Below are 24444 nucleotides of genomic sequence, written 5' to 3'. Positions count from 1 at the left end.
TCAGGCTGACTTCCAGGCCAAACACTGGCAGTTTCCGCAAAGCAGGACGTCAAGCACTGAAGAGCTGGTTCTGAATGGGCAACTAAAGCGGCATCGTCTGCAAAGAGTAGTTCACGGACAAGTTGCTCTTGTGTCTTGGTGTGAGCTTGCAGGCGCCTCAGATTGAAGAGACTGCAATCCGTGCGGTACCAGATGTAAACAGCGTCTTCATTGTTGGGGTCTTTCACGGCTTGGTTCAGCATCATGCTGAAGAAGATTGAAAAGAGGGTTGGTGCGAGAACGCAGCCTTGCTTCACACCATTGTTAATGGAGAAGGGTTCAGAGAGCTCATTGCTGTATCTGACCCGACCTTGTTGGTTTTCGTGCAGTCCAATGGGTATTCAGGATTATTGAAGATGCAGAGATGAACGGTCAGTCACGAAAGATGTGATTTCAGTGTTGCTATGCAAGGAAATGTAGTTCTTTATTGTACATGCATAATAACACATGCAGTGCACAAATGTGCTGGAGAATCTCAGCAAGTTAACACGCATCCATAGGAGATAAAAGTCAACCAGCATTTTGGGCCTAGGCCCTTCATCAGGAGTCTGAATGTCATGGAGCTTGAGACCAGCAGCAGCTTGAGATTACATAAGGGTAGCAGAGAGAGAGACTGTTCTTTCGGAGGCTGCAATAAATATAGAGGGTTATGGGAGTGAGGTAGGGAAGGATTGTTGAGTAGGTTGGCACAACATCATGGGCCAAAGTAATGCCATGTTCTCCTCTAGAACTCATTTCAAAGAGAAGCGAACTTAAAAAAAAATTACTTACAATATGGTAGAAACCAATTTTGGCCTATCCAACCAATTACACCCAATCAACCTACAAACGTGTATGTTTTGGAGGGTGGGAGGAAACTGGAGTAAGCAGGGAAAACCTACGCAGGTCACAGAGAGAACGCACCAACTCCAGGGTAGCTCTTCCTGCCCGTTTTTACATTTCTGATGAAGGGCCCAGGCCTGAACCATTGGTTACCCTTTACTTGCTCAAGATGGTGTGTGACCTGCTGAGTTTCTGTAGCACTGATGCACACTACAAATCAATGAGGAGAGTTCTCTACCCCCCTCCCCACATCCACAGCTCCCAAACCAAAGAGAAATATTAGGCCATTTCATGTCAGGCCTCCGCCTGGAGGCCGGCTACAAGATGAGATCTAAAACTTAAAACTTACTTTTCAGACAGCAGCCCTAAAAGGCTGCTCCAGCATCCCATTCATTTTCAGAGGTGCCTCGCAGCGTCCTCTGGAGCCAATGAAGGTGGAGCAACTGGTTCCGTAGCGCCACCTATCATAAATATGTGGCAGAGCAATGGCCATCTTCCCTTCCCATAATCCCCCATGTAGCTGGTGGTTCCCAAAACAGTTCCAGCTGTGTGGGGGATTATGGGTAGGGAAGGCGGCCAATGCTTTGCCGTGTTTTGAGCCACAGAGAGTTGCCTTGAAGGCTGAAGCATCCTGGCGTGGCTGTGTCGGCCCGCTCCCACCCACCTCCTGATGGCTCCCACTGGCCCCCACTGCCCCAACAGCCTTGGAGGGAGAGGGGTGAGTGCGGAGGTGGGTCGCGGGCTGACGGCATCATCAGCCCACCCCTAAGGATTGGAATCAGTGCCTCGGAGCCGGCCGTGGCGCATTCAGGAAGGAGCGTTTTTAGCCCTAAGAGCTAGGAACCTCTGCCTTTACAGACAGGTGTTTTTCCAGCTTGAAAGTGCCTATTGAAAGAAAAAGGCTGGCATTCCTGACGAAGGGCTCAGGCCACAAACATTGACTGCCTTTGACTTCCCATGGATGCCACGTGACCTGCTGAGTTTCTCCAGCAAGCGTTGTGCCATGCGAAAGAAAGGGGCTTATTATTTCTTTTCTCCACCTTTGTTCAGCATTTCATTGTGAGCTCAAGAGTTGGGCATCCAGAGGTTTTGTGTTTCTCTGATTGATTTTCGGTTGTGTGAATCGCACAAGGTATTAGTTCTAATGTGTATCTGCGGCTGCAATTATTTTCTCTTTGTCTTTCGAGAGTTCCTGTTGACTCTAACTGCATTTAAGTTTGCTCTTTATTGCTTGCAAAAGCCAGAAAGTAAACCCGTATTGATCTATGCAGAGGACCCTGCTGAGAGAGAAAACAGATGTGTCCTTGAAACACGTGTGTGAAGTCATTAGCCTCTGGAGGGGAAGATTCAGTGAAAACTATTTGAAAGCACTTAAGAATTTGCTTCTGTCGCTCCTTTAAACCTCCCCGCAAGTGAACGATTCTCGGCATTCAGGAAGCATCCATCCTTGAAGTTAAAAAAAATGTGAACAATAAAAATAAATTTATCAGCCATCAATATTTAGTGGAAATTTACACTGATCCTGACTTAATTAAGCTCCTGATCAGAGCCATGGCATGGTGTTGTATCCTGGAAGAAAAGGAAATTGGAGGAACAACACTTCAAATTCCACCTGGGCCCCCTCCAACTCGATGTCATTAACATCGACCACTTCAGTTTCCGTTACCCCCCCACCCACCATCTTTCCCTATGACTCCCTTCCTCTGTCTGTCTGTCTCTCTTCACTTTTCCCTCTGTCTCCTTTCACAGAGCCAAAAACACCCCTCCCCCTTCCCTCTCTCAATTCTCACCTTCCCTCTCTCTTGGCCTCCTCTCCATTTCCCATTGACACTTTTTTGCTTGTTGGTCTCTACTCCTCCCCCTCCCATTCCTCCTTTGATGCCTGTCTGTTTCTCGCTCATACCTTGAAGGGCTCAGCTCGAAAAGGCAGTTGTATGTCTATGACTGGCGGAGTTCCTCCCTCATTTGTGTGTTCTCACTACAATCCCAGCATCTGTAGAATTTCATGGTTGTGAGAAAAGTTGGGAGTTATGAGAGAGGGAAGATTTGATTGGTGATGAAGTAGATTTATACAGGACAGCACAACTTTGTACTGTTCTATGTTCTAGTTCCATTAAACCCCCCTTCCCCCATCCAAAACATTTCACCCAGCTTTCTCTCTCTCTGTTTATCTGACTGTCTGTCTCTCTCTCTTCCTGTCTCTCTCTCTTTCCCCCTGTTTCCATCTCAGTCTATCTCTTGTCTCTCTCCCTTCCCATTTCCTACTGTCTCACAGAGCCAAAATCAATTTTCACCTTTCCTCTTATCATATACAATGAACACCTTTTGTTGTTCTGGACTCCTCCCCCTGCCACTCTTCGGTCTTTATTCTGACACCCTCCTGTTCTTTGCTGATACCTTGATGAAGGGCTCAGGTCCAAAATGCCAGTAATACAGCTTTACCTCCTATGGACTCTGCGAGACCGGCTGAGTTCCTCCAGCATTTTATATGTCATTTTACTACAATCTCCACATCTGCAGACTTGCGTGTATGTTCTCGTTCAGAAGAGTTGTTGCCCCCATGTGCGACCTTCACAGAATCCGTTGTTGTATCTTCCAGGGAAGCACTTACCAGGATATACAGGACATCATGGAAAAGTTGCTCCGGACTGTGAACAACATGGTGATCATGCTTGGAAGAGACCACAGCCTCATTGTAAGTGTTTGCTGTTTTACTGAGTCTTCAGCTTGTGAGACGTACACTATATCTGTATGGGTGAAGTTGAGGCTTTGCCTTGATGTTTATCACGACTAATTTAAGGAGGCTCTGACTTTCAGACCAGTGCCCATCACTGTCTGAAATATTGGCTCTGAATTTTAGCAAGGCCAAATAAGATCCAAGTGCCCTTGACCTGATGAAGGTGTCATATTGCTTTAACTCTCAATCTGTTGTCAGATCAGCATCCTTCATCCATTGGAATTGTTCCTTCATTTGTGAGTACTGACTCTATTATCTCAGGAACTAAAAATTATAAAGAAAAAGATGAAAACTAATTCATGGAGCCTTCAGATTTCCCATGATGTTTCTCTTGCTTGTAAATGGCGTTGCTGCGATGTTCTTGTGGAGCGGGATAAAGGTAGGCCAAGTATTAGGATTGCTGGCCAAGAAAACATTGCATGAGGGATGGAGGTTATCAACCATCTTTACTGAAGCCACCGTACTTCAACTGCCAAGGAGCTGGATGAAGGTAGGTGCTTCGCACTGGGTGGACATACGCTGGTTGTGATTCTTGTTGTTCTCTCAGAGTTATGGGTCACAGATCTTGTCAAACTTTAGTGTTACTGTCATTTAAAACCTTGATTGGACCTTCTTGATGGACCAGTCCAGTCGCTTAAAGCAACGGGTCAAGAAACATTCATGAGTGGATTTGGAGAGTGGAATCAAACCATGTCTCTACCTTCAGACAGTAGAATAGATGGCCTGCGATAGTAAAAGGCCCGGTCTTCAGCTCCACTATTCCCCCTCTACACTGCATGCTTTATATCTGTTGGAGCGAAATAGAAATACCACGTGGAGCTGTTGTTCAAAACAGTGGGCGATTTATTAAAATTGATGCGCAGTCAGAGTTGATCTGAGCATGAGTTCAGTACAGGATTGTACTCTCAATGGACACAGTTACCGAAAAGTGATTCACTTAGTTTTAGCGCTTTGATGACAGAAAAGGGAGTGGCAAAGATCTAGTGACTGACAAGATAAAGGTTGATTATAGAATAGGATGCTTAATTATCCATAAGTTTAACAAAATCAACAATGGGTCGAAGCCTCTGTTTACGACAGTGTTGTGATTGTAATTTTCTTAACAACAAATCCGTGAACCACAAAGGGTGAACGATGTAACATAATTAACGTGTTTGTGAAACTTGGGTGGTCACTGCTGTATTCTATGCCTCTACTCTTAAGCCCATCTTCGGTTCCCTGTTACTCCATTAGCATCATTCACATCCCTCTATATTAGGTATGGCCTTCACAATTCTTTCCCCTACAACGATATCTATGTGACAAAACTCCTTTAAACCCATCATTTTCTGCCCCAACATCTCCTCATCTGGATTGGTGTGGCTTTTGTACCCTCAGCAATATAAATGAACGGTTCAGAGACAATCTCACAAACATCTTTAATGATACACAGGGTTGGCACCATGGGGTGGGGGGAGGGGAAAGCACCTGCAGGCACTACCACCCCAAGCAAAGTGCTGTGCCCCCCATTCGATGGTTGCCGTCACTTGCCGTCAGACCCACCTCCACCCCCTCCACCATCACTAGCGTGCGTCAAGCATCACTAGTGTATAGCTTGACGCAAGCTTACGACTCTCCACCTGCCCCCCCCGGCCATCTCACTCGTGTGTATCAAGCGTCACTAGTGGCTAATGATGCTTGATGCCATAAAGGCAGCACTCGCGGCACCCCTAACACGATTATGCCCCCCTCTAACATTCGTTCTGTTGATACAGTTTACCACAACATCGAGCTGCAGATCATACAAAACTAAATATTAATTTGCTTAACTACTGTGGTGAAACCACTATTGTACGTAATTGTCAGATGTAAATAACATGACCTTTCCTGGTTGACCCTGGTCTCGTGGCTCCTCCCCTTTCTCCCCCATAAAGACTATCATGCCGCAAGTCTGCCCCCAGTTCGATTCCGGGTCAGTGTGTGTGACCAACACAGGGATGCTGTCCATTCTCTTGCAAATAAAAGCCTTCAGTTTAGGGAACTTCCAGTCTTTGATCGTGCATCACCCACAAAGATTTTTCAGACTTTCCCACAAAACAATCAAGAACAGACTTGGCAATACAATAAAAAAACACATGTGGCGATTGGTAGATGCCAGATAAGTGAATTTTCCGGTAGCTTGAGGTTGCATGTTGCATGATGTGCAAACTAATGGTGATTTGCCCCGATTTTTTTCTTACTGTAGTTGTACCCAAGTAAAATACAAAGCCAATGAAATACAAATTAGCATCTAACCAGAAGTAAAAAAAAAGTGCTATATGCAAATACAAATTACGTGCAAAGAAAAACAAGCACGTTCAGCAAGAAAACAATTCTAAAAGTGCTGACAGTACAATGTGAATGCAATACCACTCGGCGCTGTGATTTAAAGTTCAACAGGGCCACAGCCTCAGGGGGAATAAAGCTCTTCTTGAGTCAGCTGGTTTGAGAGTGAGGGCTCCTATAGCACCTATCAGATGGGAGAAGAGCAAATAGTCCATATTTAGGGTGTGATGCATCTTTGACAATACTCTGCACCCTGCCCAGACAGGGTTCCTGATAGATGTTCTCAATGGTGGGCATTTGGATGTTGATAATCCGCCGGGCAGTTTTAACCACCCACTGGAGTGCTTTACGGTCTGATACAATTTCCATACCACATTGAGATGCCATAGGTAAATGGTACAGCGGTCAAAATCAATCAATATTCTGGGACAGAAGGGGACTTTCTTCATGCTCCGCAGGAAATAAAGTCACTGTTGTACCTTTTTGATCAGAATGAAGGAGTTCTAGGACCAAGTGAGAGCATCAGAAACGTGGACACCAGGTTTCACCACAACTCTATTGATGTGAATAGGGTCATGAGTGTGGCTTCCAGCACACCTGAAGTCCACGAGGATTTCCTTGATTTTCTGGGTGTTAAGTGCCAAGTTGTCGTTGGCACACTACGCGCCCACGTGTTGGACCTTGTCCCTAAGGGCTGTCTCATCATCCCCTCTGATCAATGATTTTGTGTGCCCTCTTCAGACATGTTCATGGTGGGAGAGAGAGGGAAATTCAATTGATCTTCTCTGCCACTCTTATCGTCCTGTGGATAGACCTCTGGTTCCTTTCACTGTGGCAACCATACCACACGGTCATGCAGCTGGATGGCCAGGGCGCTCTTGAAAAGCTCCCATAGAAAAATGGCATAATGGTGGCCGAGAGCCTTGCCCGGATCAAAGGGGATGGAGAGAATGCAGGAATAGGTTATTGAGCTCATACGATCAACCATGGTCATACTAGGAACATAGGAAGTAGGAACAGGAGTAGGCCAAAAATGGCCCATCGAGCCTGCTCCGCCATTCAATACGATCATGGCTGATCTAATTTATGACCTAACTCCACCTACCTGCCTTCTCCCCATATCCCCTAATTCCTCTATCATGTAAAAAATGGTTTGTGCAGGTTCGAAGGGCTGAATAGCCTACTACACCTCTTTTGAATGATTTTATGAAAGTAGGTGGATTGTTTGAAGGAAAACAGAGTGAAAAATGAAGGAAGTATAACTATAACCATCCAGGCCATTATATCACATTGGAAGCCTTATGTTCAGTTTTAATTCTCTGACTGAAACAGAGTGATATTTGTTGTTCATGGTAAGTTTTATGGATTGATTCTCCAGGTGCAAGAATCAACTTTTGAAGTCAGGAGGAGATTTTTCACGCACAGGGTCGTGGGTGCCTGAAATGCATAGCTGGGGATGGTGTTGGAAGTCGGTACAATAGGGAAATACAAAAGACTCCTAGATAGGCACATGGATGTAAAAAAAGAGGATTACTTAAATTGAAATTTTAAAAATTGAAACTAGAATTTTTAAATTTTAAATTTAGATGTACAGCGCAGTAACAGAACATGAGCCCATGCCGCCTTATTACACCCAATTAAGCAACAACCCCACCTTTTGAAGGGTGGGAGGAAACCGAAGCTCCTGGAGGAAAACCCATACCGTCATGGGGAGATCATAAAAACTCCTTACAGACAACTTGGTCTTTAAACCTCGGTCCCGATCGCTTGCGCTGTAACAGCATTGTGCCAACCGCCTCACTGACTATGCCGCCCCAATGGTTGTGAGGTTGGAAAATATTAGATTGTTGTGAAGTAGGTTTACACTATTCAGTACAACATCGTGGACTGAAGGGCCTGTACGGTGCTGTAGTGCTCCGTGTAATTAAAATAAAAAGAGAAGAGAATGAAATTCTTCTCTGAGGTCAGCCACTCTACCCCAGAGAGGCTGTGGAGGTTGAATCATTGATAAGGTAGACAGTGTGAATCAGGCAGGAAAGGAAAAAAGAGGTCAAAATTAAACAGCCTCTTCCAAACTAACAACATCTTCCAACTAGAAGGACAAGGGAAGTGATAATACAAAGAATACTATGCCCTGGAAGGTGCTCTCCAAGCCATGCACTATCCTGACTTGGATATATATTACCCTTTATTCACTGTCATTGAGTCAAAATCCTGGAACCCTCTCTTCCTCAATACTCTGCCGTCCACAGTAGTTCTAAAAGAAAGCTTCCCACCATCTTCACAAGGGAAATAGGACATGGGCAATTAAATGATGGCTCAGCCTTCAGAAACCCTCATCCCTTGAATGCATTTTGGAAAAACATAATCACAGGTCATCACAGGCAAAACCCACCCCACCATCAAGAACATCTACAGGGAACTCCACATCACACAGCACACACTCCGTTCTCACTGCTGACATCAGGAAAGAGGTGGAGGTGAAACAAGCCGCACACCCCCAGGTTCAGGAACAGCTGCTCCCCCTCCACTATCAACAAACTCAATCAGGGACTTATTTAAGGACTCTTGCACTTTATTGAGTTATTTTTTCTCTCTGTATTGCACAGTCAGTTTGTTTACATTTCTTTATTTGTGTACATTGAGTCCGTTTTTTATTGCACTGCCAAAAAGCAGTCCATTCTATCTCGCCTGCACGATAAAGAACCTTAGGGTTGTATTTACTCTGACAATAAATCTGAAATCTGAATAATCAACTATGAGCAATCTGCAAAAGTGCTGGAGAAACTCAGCTTGTCACACAGGAGGAAGAGGGTAACCATCATTTGGGGCCTGGGCCCTTTGTCTGGAATAAGACAAATGCAGGCAGATGAACAAGAAGGTGGGTGAAGGACCTGTTGAGTTTCTCCAGCACACCTGTGCGGAGCCCAGCATCTGCAGTCTTCCTTTGACAGCTCCACTGAGAAGTTGCTTTTAGGGACTCCAACCCTCCTCATCCCCTCTTCGGCATAATGGTTGGTGCAGCACCTTTACAGCGCCAGCAATTGGGACCCCACGCTATCTGTAAGGAGTTGGTACGTTTTCCCTATGTCAGCGTGGGCTTTCCACAGGGGCTCCCACCGCTCAAAACATACTGGGGGTGAAGGTTCAAGGGGTGTAAATTGGATGGCATGGACTCATGGACCGAAATGTCCTGTTACCATGCTGTATCTCTAATTTTTTTTTAAAGATCATTTCAATTTTAAAAATTTTTTAAAAATATTCAGGTCATATTGTTCAGAACACATTTAGACAGCTACATGGATAGGAAAAGTACAGAATGATGCAGGCTGAATGAAGGTAAATTCAGCTCAAAACAATGGCGTGAATTGCCTTCCATGGATGCTGTCTGACCCGCTCAGTTCCTCCAACATTTGGTGTTCAAGTTTTCCAGCAACTGCAGTCTCCCTTGCCAGTGGCCAACCATTTCAATCCCACACACCACTGCCGCACTGATATGTCCGCCATTGGCCTCGTCCTGCTAAATTGAGAACACCAACAAATCGAAGAAACAGCTCTGACTTGGCCATTTCCTAGCAGACGGCACTAATATCGTCTTCTCCAATTTCTGTTAACGCCCATGGTCTTGCCCTCATCCCTCTGTCTTCTTCCCTTCAGCTCCCCATGCCCTTTTCTCCCCTCGTATCAGAGAGCTACCCTTCTTAGCCCATCCGGGCTTGAGCGCGTTTGAGCACTGGACTTTGTCAGCTGTTTTTTTGTGCATCTCCAACAGTTAAACGGAGTACAGTTGGAGAGAGAGGAGTACATGGCTCAGGAGAGAGTCTAATCCTCAATTCTTTACACAGTTGAAGAAAATAAATTAACCACATACCTGAGTGGCAAGTTCTGCACGAGAGTGCCATTCCTTTGCATGGCATCCTCGGCCTCTACTCGGCACCCTATAGTGCCATAGGAGAGGACAGGCAGGTGGCTCTCCCCATGGAGCACCTGCATGTCAAGCAGGCAGTGCAATGACCATGATACCTGCCGAAGCAGGTCGACACAAGTTGGATGTAGCAGCATAGTTTTTAATTGGAAATTACCACATGGCCTTGAAATATTGACACAGGCTTACAGCACAGAGCATTTGGACCCGGTAGTCACTGTTGGGTTAGAGAGCCCACACAAACTTCTCCTCCACTTCATACCATCTCTTGTGTTTAAGACCATTAGAAATAAGACCAAAATAGGCCATTCAGCCCATTGAGATCTTCCCTGTCATTCGATCATGAGCTGATCAATTTTCCCACTGAGTGGCTTTTCCCCCATAGCCTAATCAAGAACCTATCAATCTCTGCCTTAAATACACCTATGGAGGCTCAACCTCCTCCAGGGAAGACAGTCCCAGCCTGTCCAGTCCCTTCTTATAACTCGAACCCTCCAGCCAGTCCTGGCAACGTCCTTGTAAGTTTTTTCTGTTCTCCCCCAACCTCCCACCTTGAAGGTCTCAAGCCCGAAACGTTGGATATTTATGTATTTTTATCTTTGCTATATAAAATATGTGGTTTGACCTGCTGAGTTTCTCCAGCGTTGTGTTTTTACTTCAGTGACGGTGTCTGCATAATTGCATTTTACCTCTCGATATTTCTTAATTTATTTAACGTACCTGAGTTGCTGTAGCAAGTAATTTCATCTTATGCATGTAAGTGACAATATAAAGTGGAACGATTTATGTAGTGGATAGCACAATGCTATAAATGTTTGAATCTGGAGCTCTCGATAAGGAGTTTGTACGTTCTTTCCACGTCCACCCTTCAAAAATGGAGTTGGGCCCTGTAAAGGTTAAAACCTTGTGTTTTTGATTCTTAGGTAATTTTGTGCCTGTCTCTTTAAGAGAACTATTATTTGCATTATCTGCCCAGGCTAACTGCTTGCTCTCATTCTACAAGATGTGAAGGAAGCGTGAGCACGAGAAATTTCTCTTTGAATTTTGTATCTCTATATATCTTTGTGTTTTTCTAGCAGACTTTTGCTCCTATTTTTGTTATGACAACTTCTAAGTAGAGTTTAAAGCATTATCTTTGTTATTCACCGTTATGAAAGTCTTGTTGCGAAGCTATGCAAATATTCATCTGTTCGATCACCAAATTAAAATTACATAAAAGTTGATTTGTTGGATTAATGGGATCTAAATCTGGGATATCGCAGCTTTGAAAGATGATACTTTGAAATTAGGATATATTAGAATAAGGAAAGTGTGGTCTACAGGGACCCGATGTTATTTTTACTGAGTAATATTAAAGTTATAAGACCAAAACTAAAATTAAATATTTATCAAATTGAATTTGTGCTAATTGCTTTAGCAGCTTCATGGAAGTCAGAAATCGATTTAGGACACAGAACTTCACATTTGTATAACATTATGGAAAATTACATAATCTGCAAGATAAATATCATATCTTTTGGAAAATATGGAGCCCATATTTACAAAATTTTGGTTTTCATGTTTGATAGACTCTCTCAAGACCTCACTTCTTGGTTTTACTGTATAAATATTTTATTTATTTGATATTCTCTGTTTTTTTCCTTTTCCTTTTTAGGGGTGGGTTGAGGGGGAATGAGAGACTATATACCACATGTATAATTTCTTTTGAAATAATTTGCAATTGAATATAATGTCACATAAGAGGTAGCTTCTTCACTCAGAGAGTGGTGGCTGAGTGGAATGACCTTCTGGAAGAGGTGGTTGCAACAGGGTCAATTTTGTCATTTGAGGAGGTTGGATGAGTGTATGGATGGGAGGGGTTGGAGGGTTATGGCAGGGAGTGAGTAGGTGGAACTAGTGAAGTTTCACTTAAATCGGTGCGGACTAGAAGGGCCGACATGGCCTGTTTCTGTACTGTAATTGTTATATGATTATATGATCAAGGATGCTCCCTACCACTTTCTGCCAAGTTCCTCCAGTTATGGGCTCTTGGTATTCCTTATATTTTATATTTTCCTATATATGGTTATATGGTAATTATATTGTGGTTAAAAATTTATAAATAAAGTAGTTTTAAAAAATGGAGATGAGATTGTAGGTGAAGTGATTGGGTTTGGGAAGCTCGTTGAGTCTAAAAAAAAACAAACTCTCATTTATGAAGGAGGGGAATGTGACATCGGAGAGGAGGTTTCTGGAACTTGAGAGCCTTGGCAGCTGAGGGGACAGCAACAGGGAAAGGTTAAACAGATTAGAAATTTATTCCCTGGAGCATAAAAGAAGATTTGATAGAGGTCTACTAAATTAGGTGTAATTTTGTAAAAATTAAATGCAAATAGGCTTTTGCACTGAGGATAGATGAGATACAAACCAGAGGAAATGGATTAAGGGTGAAAGGGGATAAATTGAGGGGGAGAGCGTTTTCATACAGAGAGCGGTGGGAGTGTGGAACAAGCTTCCAACTGAGGTGGTGAATGCGGGCTCATTTTTAACATTTAAGAAAACTTTGGACAGGTACATGGATGGGAGGGTATGGAGGGATATGGATTGCGTGCAGGCCAGTGGGATGAGGCAGGCTAATAGTTCAGCACAGACTAGAAGGACCACAGGGTCTGTTTTTCTGTTCTGTAATGTTCTATGGTTCTATGGTTGTAACCAATGGCTGAACGAAAAATATACGGAATACCCATAACTGGAGGAACTTGGAAGAAAGTTCATTGTGTTTTTGAATTAAAGGTATCCTGCTGTTACAGCATTTAAGGATTGAGGTGGTCAGAGCAGTGGGAGACTGCACACAGCAGACGATAAGGTAAAGGCCACCGCAGCGTCCAAATGGATGATTCAGTGAGAAAGAAAATGCTTCTGGATTTTAACCTTCAGCACAAATCGGGTGCTAGTTCTCCTGTCTGCCAGTGAAACTTGGTTAAAAGGGTGTTATATTTGGCAGATCACACATTAGAATGGAAGGAGGCGGATGCTTGCATTCTGTAGTATTTTCCCTGGAGCCTGACTGTCTGGGAAGGTTTGCGGCCCCTGGCATCCTTGCCTTTATGAAGCATGAGTGTCTGAGGCTGTTCAACCTGAATTGACGAGCTCAATCGTCCCCTTCAATCAACTGGTGCGTGAACCAGAAGGACATTTTGCAAGCTGCTTCTGTCAGATCTTCTGCTGAGAAGTAAACGAGAAAATCTGCAGAAGCTGGGGGTCTCTTGCAGTACTCAAGAGTATTTGAGAAGCTAAGCAGGTCATGCACCATCCAGAGGATGTAAAAGGCAGTCAAAATGTCTCAGGCCCAAAATCCTGAATGCTTTTAGATCTCCTGCTTTGCAGCACATGCTGTGATTAAGCACCTTCCCACCGAGAATTATGGAGCATAGAACAATCCGACACAAAAACAGGCCCTTCAGCCCATCTAGTCTGTGCCAGAGTATTATTCTTCCTAGTTCCACTGATCTGCCTCCAAACCATATTCCTCATTACTCCTCCCATCCATGAACCTATCCAAATTTTTAAAAGTCAAAATTGAGTCCGCGTTCACCAATTCAGCCAGCATTTTGCTCCACGCTCCCATGCCCTCTGTGTGAAGGGGTTCCCCCTTATGTTGCCTTCGAACTTTTCACCTTTCTCCCAAAATTCATGGCCTCTAGTTCTTGTCTCGCCCAACCTCAGTGAAAACCTATCATCTGCTAACCTGTACCCCACCCTTTTCCCCTTCCCCCCTCCCCAACCTTGAGATTCGGGAGCCTGACTGATTTCTGGCACTCCTGAAGAAGGGCTTAGCCCCGAAATGCTTCTGAAAAGTGTTGCTCGACCTCCTGAGTTCCTCTAGCACTTTCGTGGACTAGACCCTTGTATCTACAGACATCTTGTTCACCTGCTCTCCAATAGGCTGAATGGAGACACGAGATCGTATTACTCAAAATATCAATGATTCCTTTTCGCCCATTGAGATGCTGCTCAACCCACTCAGTTTCTCCATCAGTTTTGTTTTTTCACTAGATTCCAGCTTCTGCAGTCCTGTACATCTCCAGTTATTATTAGTTATTATTGCACTACCTGCTATCCTTGAGTGTGGTATTGACCTGCCTGGATAGCACACAAAACAAAACTTTTCACCATATCAAGAGTACTCTAAATAATTCAATTAAAAAATAAAGGCTTGCATTAACATAACAAGTGTCAGGGCAAAGCACTTTACAGTCAATGACGTCCGTTCAGAAGTATCAATTCTGTCGGAGATGGAGGTGAACAATTTCTGCACAGCAAGATCCCATCAATGATGAGCTGGAGTAGCGGTTAGCACGAGTGATCTGGACTGGACCAGTGTTCGAATCCCGTGCTGTCTGTAAGGAGATTGTATGTTCTCCTCGAGTCCCTGTGGGTTTTCTCTGGGGGCTCCAGTGTCCTCTCACCATTCAAAATGAACTTGGGGTGCAGGTTAATGGGGTGTGAACTGGGTGGCACAGAATCGTGGGTGAAAATGAAAAATTAAAATGGATAACATGGCGACGCCATCAGTGACCTGCAATGGATTCTTTCCTCCTGTAAGGAGTTTGTACGTTCTCTCCATGACCTCCTGAGTTCTCTGGTTTCCCGACACATCCCCCACAAATGTGTTGGTCAGTGGGGTAATTGGCCTGTGAGTTCAGGTGGCTGGATCAGGGGATTTGTCATTGGGCATGTGTGAGAGATCAGGCCATTTGAGAGCTACGAGATTGGGCATTCACCCAGTGGGATCAATAGGTTTCACCTCTGCTACAGGAAAATATGAAACAGGGATCATAAAGGTTATTACTTCACGTTTGAAGATCTTCAAGATTCAAGATTCCTCTTATTCTCCTGTAATCATTTTGCTTTTACCAAAAATAGACTTTATTCATGGTAAATTACTTAAAAAGGAAAAACCATTCAGAGTCCATTCCCACACTTACTTTCATATCGATACATTCCCTTCACAGTCCCTTGTTACATTCAATTCTATTTACACCATTACCACCTTGTCACTTCTCCCCTCTCTGTTGTTTGAGAGAATTCCCCTCAACCTCAGCGCTTCGATGCCCAGTGATGGGTGGAAGCTAGACTGTGGTCCATCTCCACGGCACGCTCGGGTTAGCCGCTCCAAGTCTCATTACGTCCCTCAAGCACTTACACCAGCAAATCTGGAACATGCCAGTCAGCAACTTTCCTGGAGAGTCATGTCTGTGCGTTGAAAATCCAACAGGTTTCGGGCAGACCTAAGCGTGTCCTTCACCGAGTTGATGGTTTCCCAGCAGTTCTGGATGCCTGACGCTGTGTGCATCCCCTGGAACAGCCCCTAATTCAGAGCGCCAAATCAAGTCAAGTTTATTGTCATCTGATGGTACAAGTACAACCTGGCAAAACCACGTTCTCCGGTCCTCGGTGCAAAACATGCAGACACACAACCAGACTTAACATACATACAGACAAATAATACATATGCAGGACAAGTATGCTATCTATAAAAAAATAAATCATGTTATGCGCAAATGAGAGTCTCAGATGGTTAATGTGATCCATTTCTGGGGCTGAACTGTTAGCGAATCTGCCAAGAGGTGGGCAACTGTCTTGTAACAATGCAACAAAAGAATGTAATATCACACGAAATTTCCTTTTGCCATAAGGCAAACAAAGCATTGCCATGAGTCTTGCCTGATACCCCTTACTGGATATATTAACGTTATATATATTAGCGATCTGGAAGTAGGGGTGGAGAATTGGATAAGCAAGTTTGCGGATGGTGTTGTGGACAATGAGGAAGATTACCGTAGATTAAAAGGTGATTTAGGAAGGCTGGAGGTGTGGGCTGAGAAATGGCTGATGGAATTTAATACAGATAAGTGTGAGGTGTTACATTTTGGAAAGGCAAATCTAAATAGGTCATATGCATTAAATGGTGGGCTATTGAGATGTGCCGAGCAACAAAGGGATTTCGGAGTGATGGTAAATAGTACCCTCAAGGCTGATACTCAGGTAGGTGGTGTGGTGAAGAAGGCACTTGGAATGTTGGCCTTCATAAATCGGAGTATTGAATTCAAGAGTAGGGAGGTTATGATGAAATTGTACAAAGCATTGGTGAGGCCAAATTTGGAGTACTGTGTACAGTTTTGGTCACCAAATTATAGGAAAGATATAAACAAAATAGAGAGAGTGCAGAGAAGGTTCACGAGAATGTTGACAGGATTTCAGGGTCTGAGTTCCAGGGAAAGGTTGTGCAGACTGGGGCTTTTTTCTCTGGAGCGGGGACTTGATAGAGGTGTTTAAGATTTTAAAAGGGACAGACAGAGTAAACGTGGATAGGCTTTTTCAATTAAGAGTGGGGGAGATTCAAACTAGAGGGCATGGTTTAAGATTGAAGGGGGAAAATTATAAAGGGAACATGAGGGGAAATTTCTTTACGCAGAGGGTGGTGGGGGTGTGGAATGAGCTTCCGACAGACGTGGTTGAGGTGGGATCGTTGGTTACATTTAAGGGAAGACTGGATGGTTACATGGATGGGAGAGGACTGGAGGGGTATGGACCGGGTGCTGGTCAGTGGGACTAGGAGGGTGGGGATTTGTTATGGCATGGATTAGTAGGGCCGAACTGGCCTGTTCTGTGCTGTAAGTGGTTATATGGTTATATGGAAGAGAAAGAGAAGCAATGTCGATCTTCAGTAAAAGCCACACAGGAAAAGTTCCACTTGAGTTGCACGTGGCAAGATCCCACTAAATTGATTACGATACATTTATTGATATAAGTTCAAGCAAACGTGAATTAAAAGAAGAGCAAATGCTCAAAAAAACGGCCAATCAGCAGTTAATTTTATTTTCTGCTTCCACCAAACTAGAGCACTCAACCTCATTTGTCTGTCAAATGATCTAAAGGCCCATAATGTCTTCTCCAGATTAATTGGGGAAACTTGCCATAAACCTCTCTCATTGTGCGAAAGCCCTCAGACTGCAGGTTAGAATCCACGAGTAATAGCCGATTGATTCTTCACTCTCTAAGATCCTCCCTACAACCCCCCCCCCCTCCACCACAAATATTTCTTATTCCAAGAGCAAACCTCTCGCCCTTTGTTTACTAATCCCATAAATCTCCTAAAGCATGAACTTGATGGCGACTTCTGTGAAATGCAGGTAGTTAATACTGACAGGACTTATTTCAGTTTCCAGAGCTGAGCACCCGTGCAGCAGTGCAGGCAATTGCAAATTTGCAAAGCAGAGATTTTAAAGGGATCCAGGGAAAGTGGGATCTGGGGATTGGCCAGCACAGCACAAATCTTAGCAAGTGCCAGATAAAGCTGTTAAATAAAAGCTGCTGGGACAGGGAGTTTTAAAAGAGAAAGGCAGAACAAAGAGATTGTGTTGCATTATTGTTCAGAGAGAGTGGGAAAGGTGGAACTCAAGGGAATTTTATATCCCTCTCTCAATTTTTCCCTCTCTGCTGCATCTGTTCCCAAGATGAGGTCTTCCAGTCCAGATCTTCCAGAATGTCTGCCTTCTTCCACAGATGATGGCTTCCCCTCCACCCCTATCAACTCAGCCCTCACCCTCATTTCCTCCATTTCCCACTCATTTGTCCTTCCCCCAGACATAACAAGCATAGAATTGCCCTTGTCCTCACCCACCACCCCGCAACCAACATATTATCCTCTGGAATTTCCAGCACTTACAACAGGATCCTACTACCAGACACTTCTTTCCTCCCTCCTCCCCTCTCTGCCTTCTGCAGGGACCATTCCCTCTATGACTCGCGCGTGCAGTCATCCCTCCCCAACAATCTCCCCCCCCCCCCACCCAGTACCTTCCCCTGTGGCCATAGAAGGTGCCACACTTGCACCACACCTCCTCCCTCACCATGGTCTGGATCCCCAAACAGGCCTTTCAGTTGAAGCGACACTTCACTTGTGTATCCGCAGTACTGATTTACGTTGGAGAGTCTGGGTGCAGTTTGGGAGACCACTTCGCTGAGAGTCTGCACCAATGACTGTCCCACCAAGACCACCCACAAATTGGAGGAACAGCACCTGATTTTCCATCAAGTTTCTCTCCAGCCAGATGGCATTAACATCGATTTTTCTCGTTCTGCTAACCTGCTCTCCTCTTTCCCCTCCCCTCTTCCCTTCCCCTTTCCAGTTCTTTTCCCACCCTTCCCGCTCCCTTCACCCATCCATCCCTCTTCCCCTTGCTTGCTACTGCCCCTCCATCCCTTCTCTACCCATCACCTCCTGCCTTTGCAACCACTCTTCCACCTCCTACGATTTTATTCGAACACCTGCTGAAATTCTTCCATACCTCGATGAAGGGCCAGCCCGAAACGTCGGTTGTGTATGTTTATCTTCGCTAAATAAAGGACACTGCTTGATCTGATGAGTTTCTCCTGCTTTGTGTGTTTTTACTTCAACTACAGTGTCCGCTGATTTTTGTATTTTACTCTTAGAACTCAATGCATTGCTTTCGATGGAGCTGGCATGATCTCCTTGGGCAGTGTGTCCTTTTCCTGTCCCTTAACTAGTCTGCCATTCTCTCATTTTTGGTTCCTGTATTTATAGTGATATATATTTACGGTAAGCATAGCGGTTAGCGCCACGCTATTACAATGTCAGCGACCTGGCTTCAAATTTGGCACTATATGTAAGGAGTTTATATGTTTTCCCCTGGCGCTCTGGTTTCCTCCCAGGGGTTGCAGGTTAATTTGGGTGTAATTGGACGGTACGGGTTTGAGTGCCGTAATCGGCTTTGACCGTGCCGGAAATTTTTTTTTAAATTGTGTCTGTTGTCGGGTGCCAACGTTTTCAGAAATGACAACCATATTGGAGAGGTTGCAAAAACCTTTCAAAAATAAACTCTTAAAATTCTGGAGTCATAGATCTGTAGCAGGGAAACAGGCCATTCAGCCAAACTAGTCCATGCTGACCAAATTAGTCCCATTGACCCGAGCGGTCTATTTCCCTCTAATTATCTTTTAAATCTAATGTCACAAATATCTCTATCTCTGCCACTTCCTCCAACAGCCAATTAGATATACCAATCAACCTCTAGGTGAAGAAGTTACAGCTCAGGTCCCTTTCAAACCTTACCCCACACTCATCTTAAATCTATACCCGTTTGTCTTGCTTGCAGTCACTGAACCTTGTTAAAAAGTCAACTGAAATAGTATATTTATTTAGACATACAGCATGCCAACAGACCCTTCTGGTCCACGAGCCTGTACCACCCAAATACCCCCAATTAACCTACAAACCCAAATGATTTTGGAAGGAGGGAGGAAGCCAGAGCCCCCGGGGAAAACCCATGCAGACATGAAGAAAACATACAAAGTCCTGACAGACTGCGTGGGATTCAAATCCGGGTCACTGTAATAGAGTTGCACTAACCATCTCGCTAACTGTGCCGCCCTATACTGAATTAAAGAGAAAATAAATACAGATTCAGATTTCAGATTTATTGTCAGAGTACATACATTACATCACATACAACCCTGAAGTTTGTTTTCCTGTGGGTGAGGCAGAATTACCACTTACTGGGAGTGCAAAAAAACAACTGACTCAACACAGACGTAAACAAATAAAAAAGTGTAACAAACTGTGCAAAACAGAGAAAAAAAAACTCAATAAAGTGCACAAGTAAGAGTCCTTAAATAAGTCCCTGATTGAGTTTGTCGTTGTGGAGTCTGATGGTGGAGGGGGAGCAGCTGTTCCTGAACCTGGTGGTGCGAGTCTTGTGACACCTAAACCTCTTTCCTGATGGCAGCAGCGAGAACAGAGCGTGTGCTGAGTGGTGTGGATCCTTGATGATTGCTGCTGCTCTCCGATGGCAGCATTCCCTGCAGTCATTCTTGATGCTGGGGAGGGTTTTACCCATGATATCCCGGGATGTGTCCACTACCTTTTGGAGGGCTTTATGCTCGGGGGTGTTAGTGTCCCCATACCAGACTGCGATGCAACCGGTCAGCACATTTTCCACCACACCCCTGTAGAAATTTCCCAGGATTTCCGATGTCATGCCAAACCTCTGCCAACTCCTGAGGAAGTAAAGGTGCGGACATGGATACACAGAAGTGCTGGAGAAGGTCGGCAGGCCACGCAGTATCCAAAGGTACATCAGCAACATTTTGGGCCTGACCTTTTCGTCAAGGGCTTTTTTTCCCCTATGGACTTCCGATGGACACTGCGTGACCTGCTGAGTTTCTCCAGCATGTTTGTGTATTACTCTCCAATCACAGCGTCTGCAGACTTTCCTGTTTAATTCTGTTCCCTTCTTCCTTCCATTACTCACCTTAACATCATTGACATAAAGTAAAAAATCTCAAGGAGAAAGATTCTCCTTTTCTCCTCTTCCAGTCCCAGTTGGCTGTTCTCAAAGGGCGCCTGGCTGAAGATCATCCTTGATTCTGAAAGCAAAACGGATTAAACAAAAATAAGCAGGCTCCTGAATGCCAACAGTTTTCACTCAATCAGATGCCAACAAACGTCCTGCAAAGATAGGTGAATCCACGGTGTATGAAAATCTATAGAACAGAGAATTGCTTGTAATTGGCATGTACATCAGAAACTGTGGAAAACCTGAAGGGATTCCCTCCTGTTCTTGCTCATGAAAACCTGCGACTGTCTCCCTCCCCACCACCCCCTATCTATCCCATTGGATGATGACGGGGTTTGATACAAGTGTTAGAAACAGAATTACCTTTAAAGAAATTGCTCAAGACAAAAATTGAGAACAAAGAACATTTATTATACAACAATGCAAAGTTGAGTGCTTCCCCTTACCCTGGGAATACACACGTACACTGGGGCTCACCCAACTTTTATACAGTTTATCTCAGTATAGGAATAACCCCACCCCCCCCCCCCCCACCCTTACATTCTTCTGCCTCCTGCTGGAGAGGTTTGGCATTAGGCAATCCTGCCTGCCTACGTGCTGTTTCTGTGCACTTGGAGGACCAGGGGGTATCCTGTCGGTGTCTTCTCATGTCATTATCCTCATTGTCCTTATTACAACCTTGCCCTTGTCCCCATTCACACCTCTCAAAGCTACAGTCCCTTCATATGCAGAATTCGCTAATCCTGTCTAGGGTTTACTAGTTTAATAAACATAACTTGATAAATCTGTGTAAGGCTTACTAATTATATATGTAGAACTGGCTAATACTGTCTAAGATTTTCTAATTATTTATGCAAGCCTTGCTAATTCTATCTGGTGCTGCTTGGAGACCCTTATCTCGTTCAGACTAACTCTACTTCTATCATCAATTGTCTGTCCTTATCTCCTTCATTTAGTGAACTTGCTAATTCTGTCTGAAGGCTAGGAGATTCTTATCTTACTCAGACAGTGTCAGCTTCCTGCCTTCTAATATCCATGTCTCATGTTGTTTGTAGTGGCTTCATTCATTTACTTATGCATCAATTTTATTTTCTTCATGTTCATATTGCAATATCAGTTTTTCTCATCTCTCACAATCCTCACTTTTCTTTTAGATCAGTAATACTGATCTCACGCAATGATCAGTGTTACTGATCTCAATGTTACTGGTCTCAGTGTTACTGATCTCTTACACAAGGATACCCCCACACCTCAGAAAGGAACAGCATAGCATGTGTGTGAATGGATTTAGGTGAGTAGGGGTTGCATAGGTCTGGACCCGCCCTCTTGACATCCCCTCCAGGATCCAGCGGCATGGTGAGGTCTAAGATGGCTGGGAGAAGTTCTATTGCAGTGAATGGCCAGAACAAGTTTCGATGCAAGGAATGCCCTTCCCGCGCTTCACAGCACGTGTTTTCTACGTGGCTGTTGACCCTACAGGAGGGTTTGTCCGCATTTTAACAGGTCTGGTTATTCATCCTGCAGGGGGTCTAGCCACCCTCCGCGCCAGGCAGGCCGGGTGGGGGAGCCATCCCCGACCACTTGACAGGTTACATGGTGTCAGTAGCACTCAGATGAATGAGCTGACCTGACCTGACGAGAGGGTGACATGTTCCCCACCTCAACAACAATCGAATGTGTTTGCTTTGCACATTTAATTATATAAGAAGGGTGGGAGCATTTTCAAAAATTAGAATTGATCAAAGTAAAACGAGTGACTTCAGATGCTGGTCTGGAGTTAAAAAAAAATCTGCTGGTGGGTTCAGTGGAGTCAAAAGAATGGTCAGTGGTGTAGGTTAAAGAGAACAATAAGGTCATGTGTATTTAAGGCAGAATTCCTGATTAGCTAGGCTATCAAAGGTTATATGGAGAAGACCAGGCAGTGGGGTTGAGTGGGAAAATGGATCAACTCATGATTAAATGGTGGGGCACGCTTGATGGGCTGAATAGCCTATTTCTGTTTCTATGTCTTATGGTCTTATAGGAAATAAAGCAGGAGTCGGCCATTTAGTCCATTGAGTGCTCCACCATTTCATAAGATCATGGCTTATTAAATGATCAGGGAACATGTCCCAAAAAATTGATCAGAGAATGTGTCTAGGGATATTGATCGTTGAACATGTCCAGAGAAATTGTATAAGGAATGTTTACATAGCCATTGTATAGAGAATATGTACAGAAAAAAATGTACAAGAAATATTTTCAGAGATATTGATCAGGGAATATGTACCGATATTGTTCAAGGAGACAATATAGAGAAAACGAACAGTGCTCCAGTAAGTTAAGATTGATCTTGTAATCAGTCATCATTTTCCTCATTTGGACAATGTGACTGGCCTCTTGCTCTTGCAGTCATGAGACACTCATCATTTAACAGAGAAGAGGAAGACCTTCAGACCAGGTGCCATATTCAGAAGACCTGATCATGAACTCAGGCCTCTAACGATATCTTACACAGTACAGCTTCTCGCTAGAAAAATGTATTGTGTTTGAGTTGATATTGTGCTGGAGAATTAATGAAAATTAAAGTCAATTCACATGGACAGTGCTTGTTGAGAAACTCTTTGATTACCATTTGTATTCAAATCAAACAATCCCATTAAATGAGTCTTGCTCGCTTCTTTAGTGCTTCTAATATTCTGCAAGATTCTATTAAGCATTAGCCGATAATTAAACTGCTTCTGGAAGTTAAGATCGAGATGGATTTTCCGCAGAGGAAATGACAAAGCCATGTGTTTCTAAGCTGTTGCCTTGTGGAGAGAGTGTGTTTTGCCCCTGTCACCTCTCTTGAGCTCTTCTGGGATCTTCTGCCAATTCATTTTTAGTTACAGGCACACAGTGAACTTTAACTTTCATGTGTGTGTGTGTGTGTGTGTGTGTGTGTGTGTGTGTGTGTGTGTGTGTGTGTGTCTGTGTGTGTGTGTGTATGTCTGTGTGTGTGTGTGTGTGTGTGTGTGTGTCTGTGTGTGTGTGTGTGTCTGTGTGTGTGTGTGTGTCTGTGTGTGTCTGTGTGTGTGTGTGTGTGTGAGTCTGTGTGTGTGTGTGTGTGTGTCTGTGTGTGTGTGTGTGTGTGTCTGTGTGTGTGTGTGTGTGAGTCTGTGTGTGTGTGTGTGTGTCTGTGTGTGTGTGTGTCTGTGTGTGTGTGTGTGTGTCTGTGTGTGTGTGTGTGTGTGTGTCTGTGTGTGTGTGTGTGTGTCTGTGTGTGTGTGTGTGTGTCTGTGTGTGTGTGTGTGTGTGTGTTTATACAAGTGTGTGTATATTTGTGAGTTTGTAGGTATTTATGTGTGCCTGTGCATATTTAAGTGTGCTTGAAAATGTGTATTTTGCATTTGTGTGTGAATATTTACCTCTGCACTGTGGGATTTGAGTTGCCAGTGGAAGCTGTAGAGGTACGTACAATTGTAACGGTAAAAGTATATTGAATGTGTACTTAGATAGAAAAGGTTTAGAAGGATATGGGTCAAACACAGGCAAGTGGAACTAAATCGATAGGCAACCTGGTCAATGTGGAGGAAGCAGCTATGAAGAGTAAATTTATTTTTCACATGATTCTAAGCACAGTCAGAAGGGTTCTTATGCAAGCAGACTAGCAGATTATCTCTAGCATTCATGCAGCTGTGTAAAGAGCTCAATTTACAGAGTATTAGATGACAATGAAATTGGAAAATCAATCAGCACCAAACAAGGACAGCGCAAGAGCACTGTTACATCGAGTTCATTTCTGGATGGCCATGGGCACCAAACTCTCTGTCAGCCCATTGGCACACACTTGAGCCATCTTCCCAATAGGAGGAGAGAGAAGAGATGGGTCCATCACTACGTTGACTGCCTTTCCCAGGCAGCAGGGGATGTAGATGGGGGTCACATGATCACAAGATATAGGAGCAGAAATAGGCCCCATTGGCCCATTGAGGCTGCTCCTCCATTCTAATCGTGAACTGACCCATTCTCCCATTCAGCCCAACTCCCTGTAGCCCTTGATGCCCTGACTGATCAAAGACTGTACCTGTCGAACTCTTTGTTAAATACATTCAACGTCCTGGCTTCCACAGCTGCAAGTTCCACAGACACACAACTCTTTGATGAAAGAAGTTTTCCCACACCTCTGTTTTTAAATTGCTGCCCTTTCATCCTGAAGTTGACTCTCCTACCATTGGGAATATTTTCGTCACATTCGCCCTGCCGTGGCCTTTCGGCATTCAAAACACCTCTTTGAA

General features: G+C 44.2%; 1 protein-coding gene across 1 annotated transcript in view; it reads left to right on the top strand.

Annotated features, from left to right (window-relative positions):
• The window catches only part of LOC138756974 (dedicator of cytokinesis protein 2-like), a 1510503-nt gene that overhangs the window by 626306 nt on the left and 859753 nt on the right, over nt 1–24444 (top strand). The window contains 1 exon segment of the mRNA XM_069923500.1: nt 3461–3556. Coding sequence (XP_069779601.1) covers nt 3461–3556 — 96 coding nt within the window.

Source organism: Narcine bancroftii, chromosome 3 (genome assembly GCF_036971445.1).
Source record: "Narcine bancroftii isolate sNarBan1 chromosome 3, sNarBan1.hap1, whole genome shotgun sequence".
NCBI lineage: Eukaryota > Metazoa > Chordata > Chondrichthyes > Torpediniformes > Narcinidae > Narcine > Narcine bancroftii.
The sequence above is the reverse complement of the archived record's forward strand: the minus strand, read 5'-3'. Positions and strand labels throughout refer to the sequence as shown.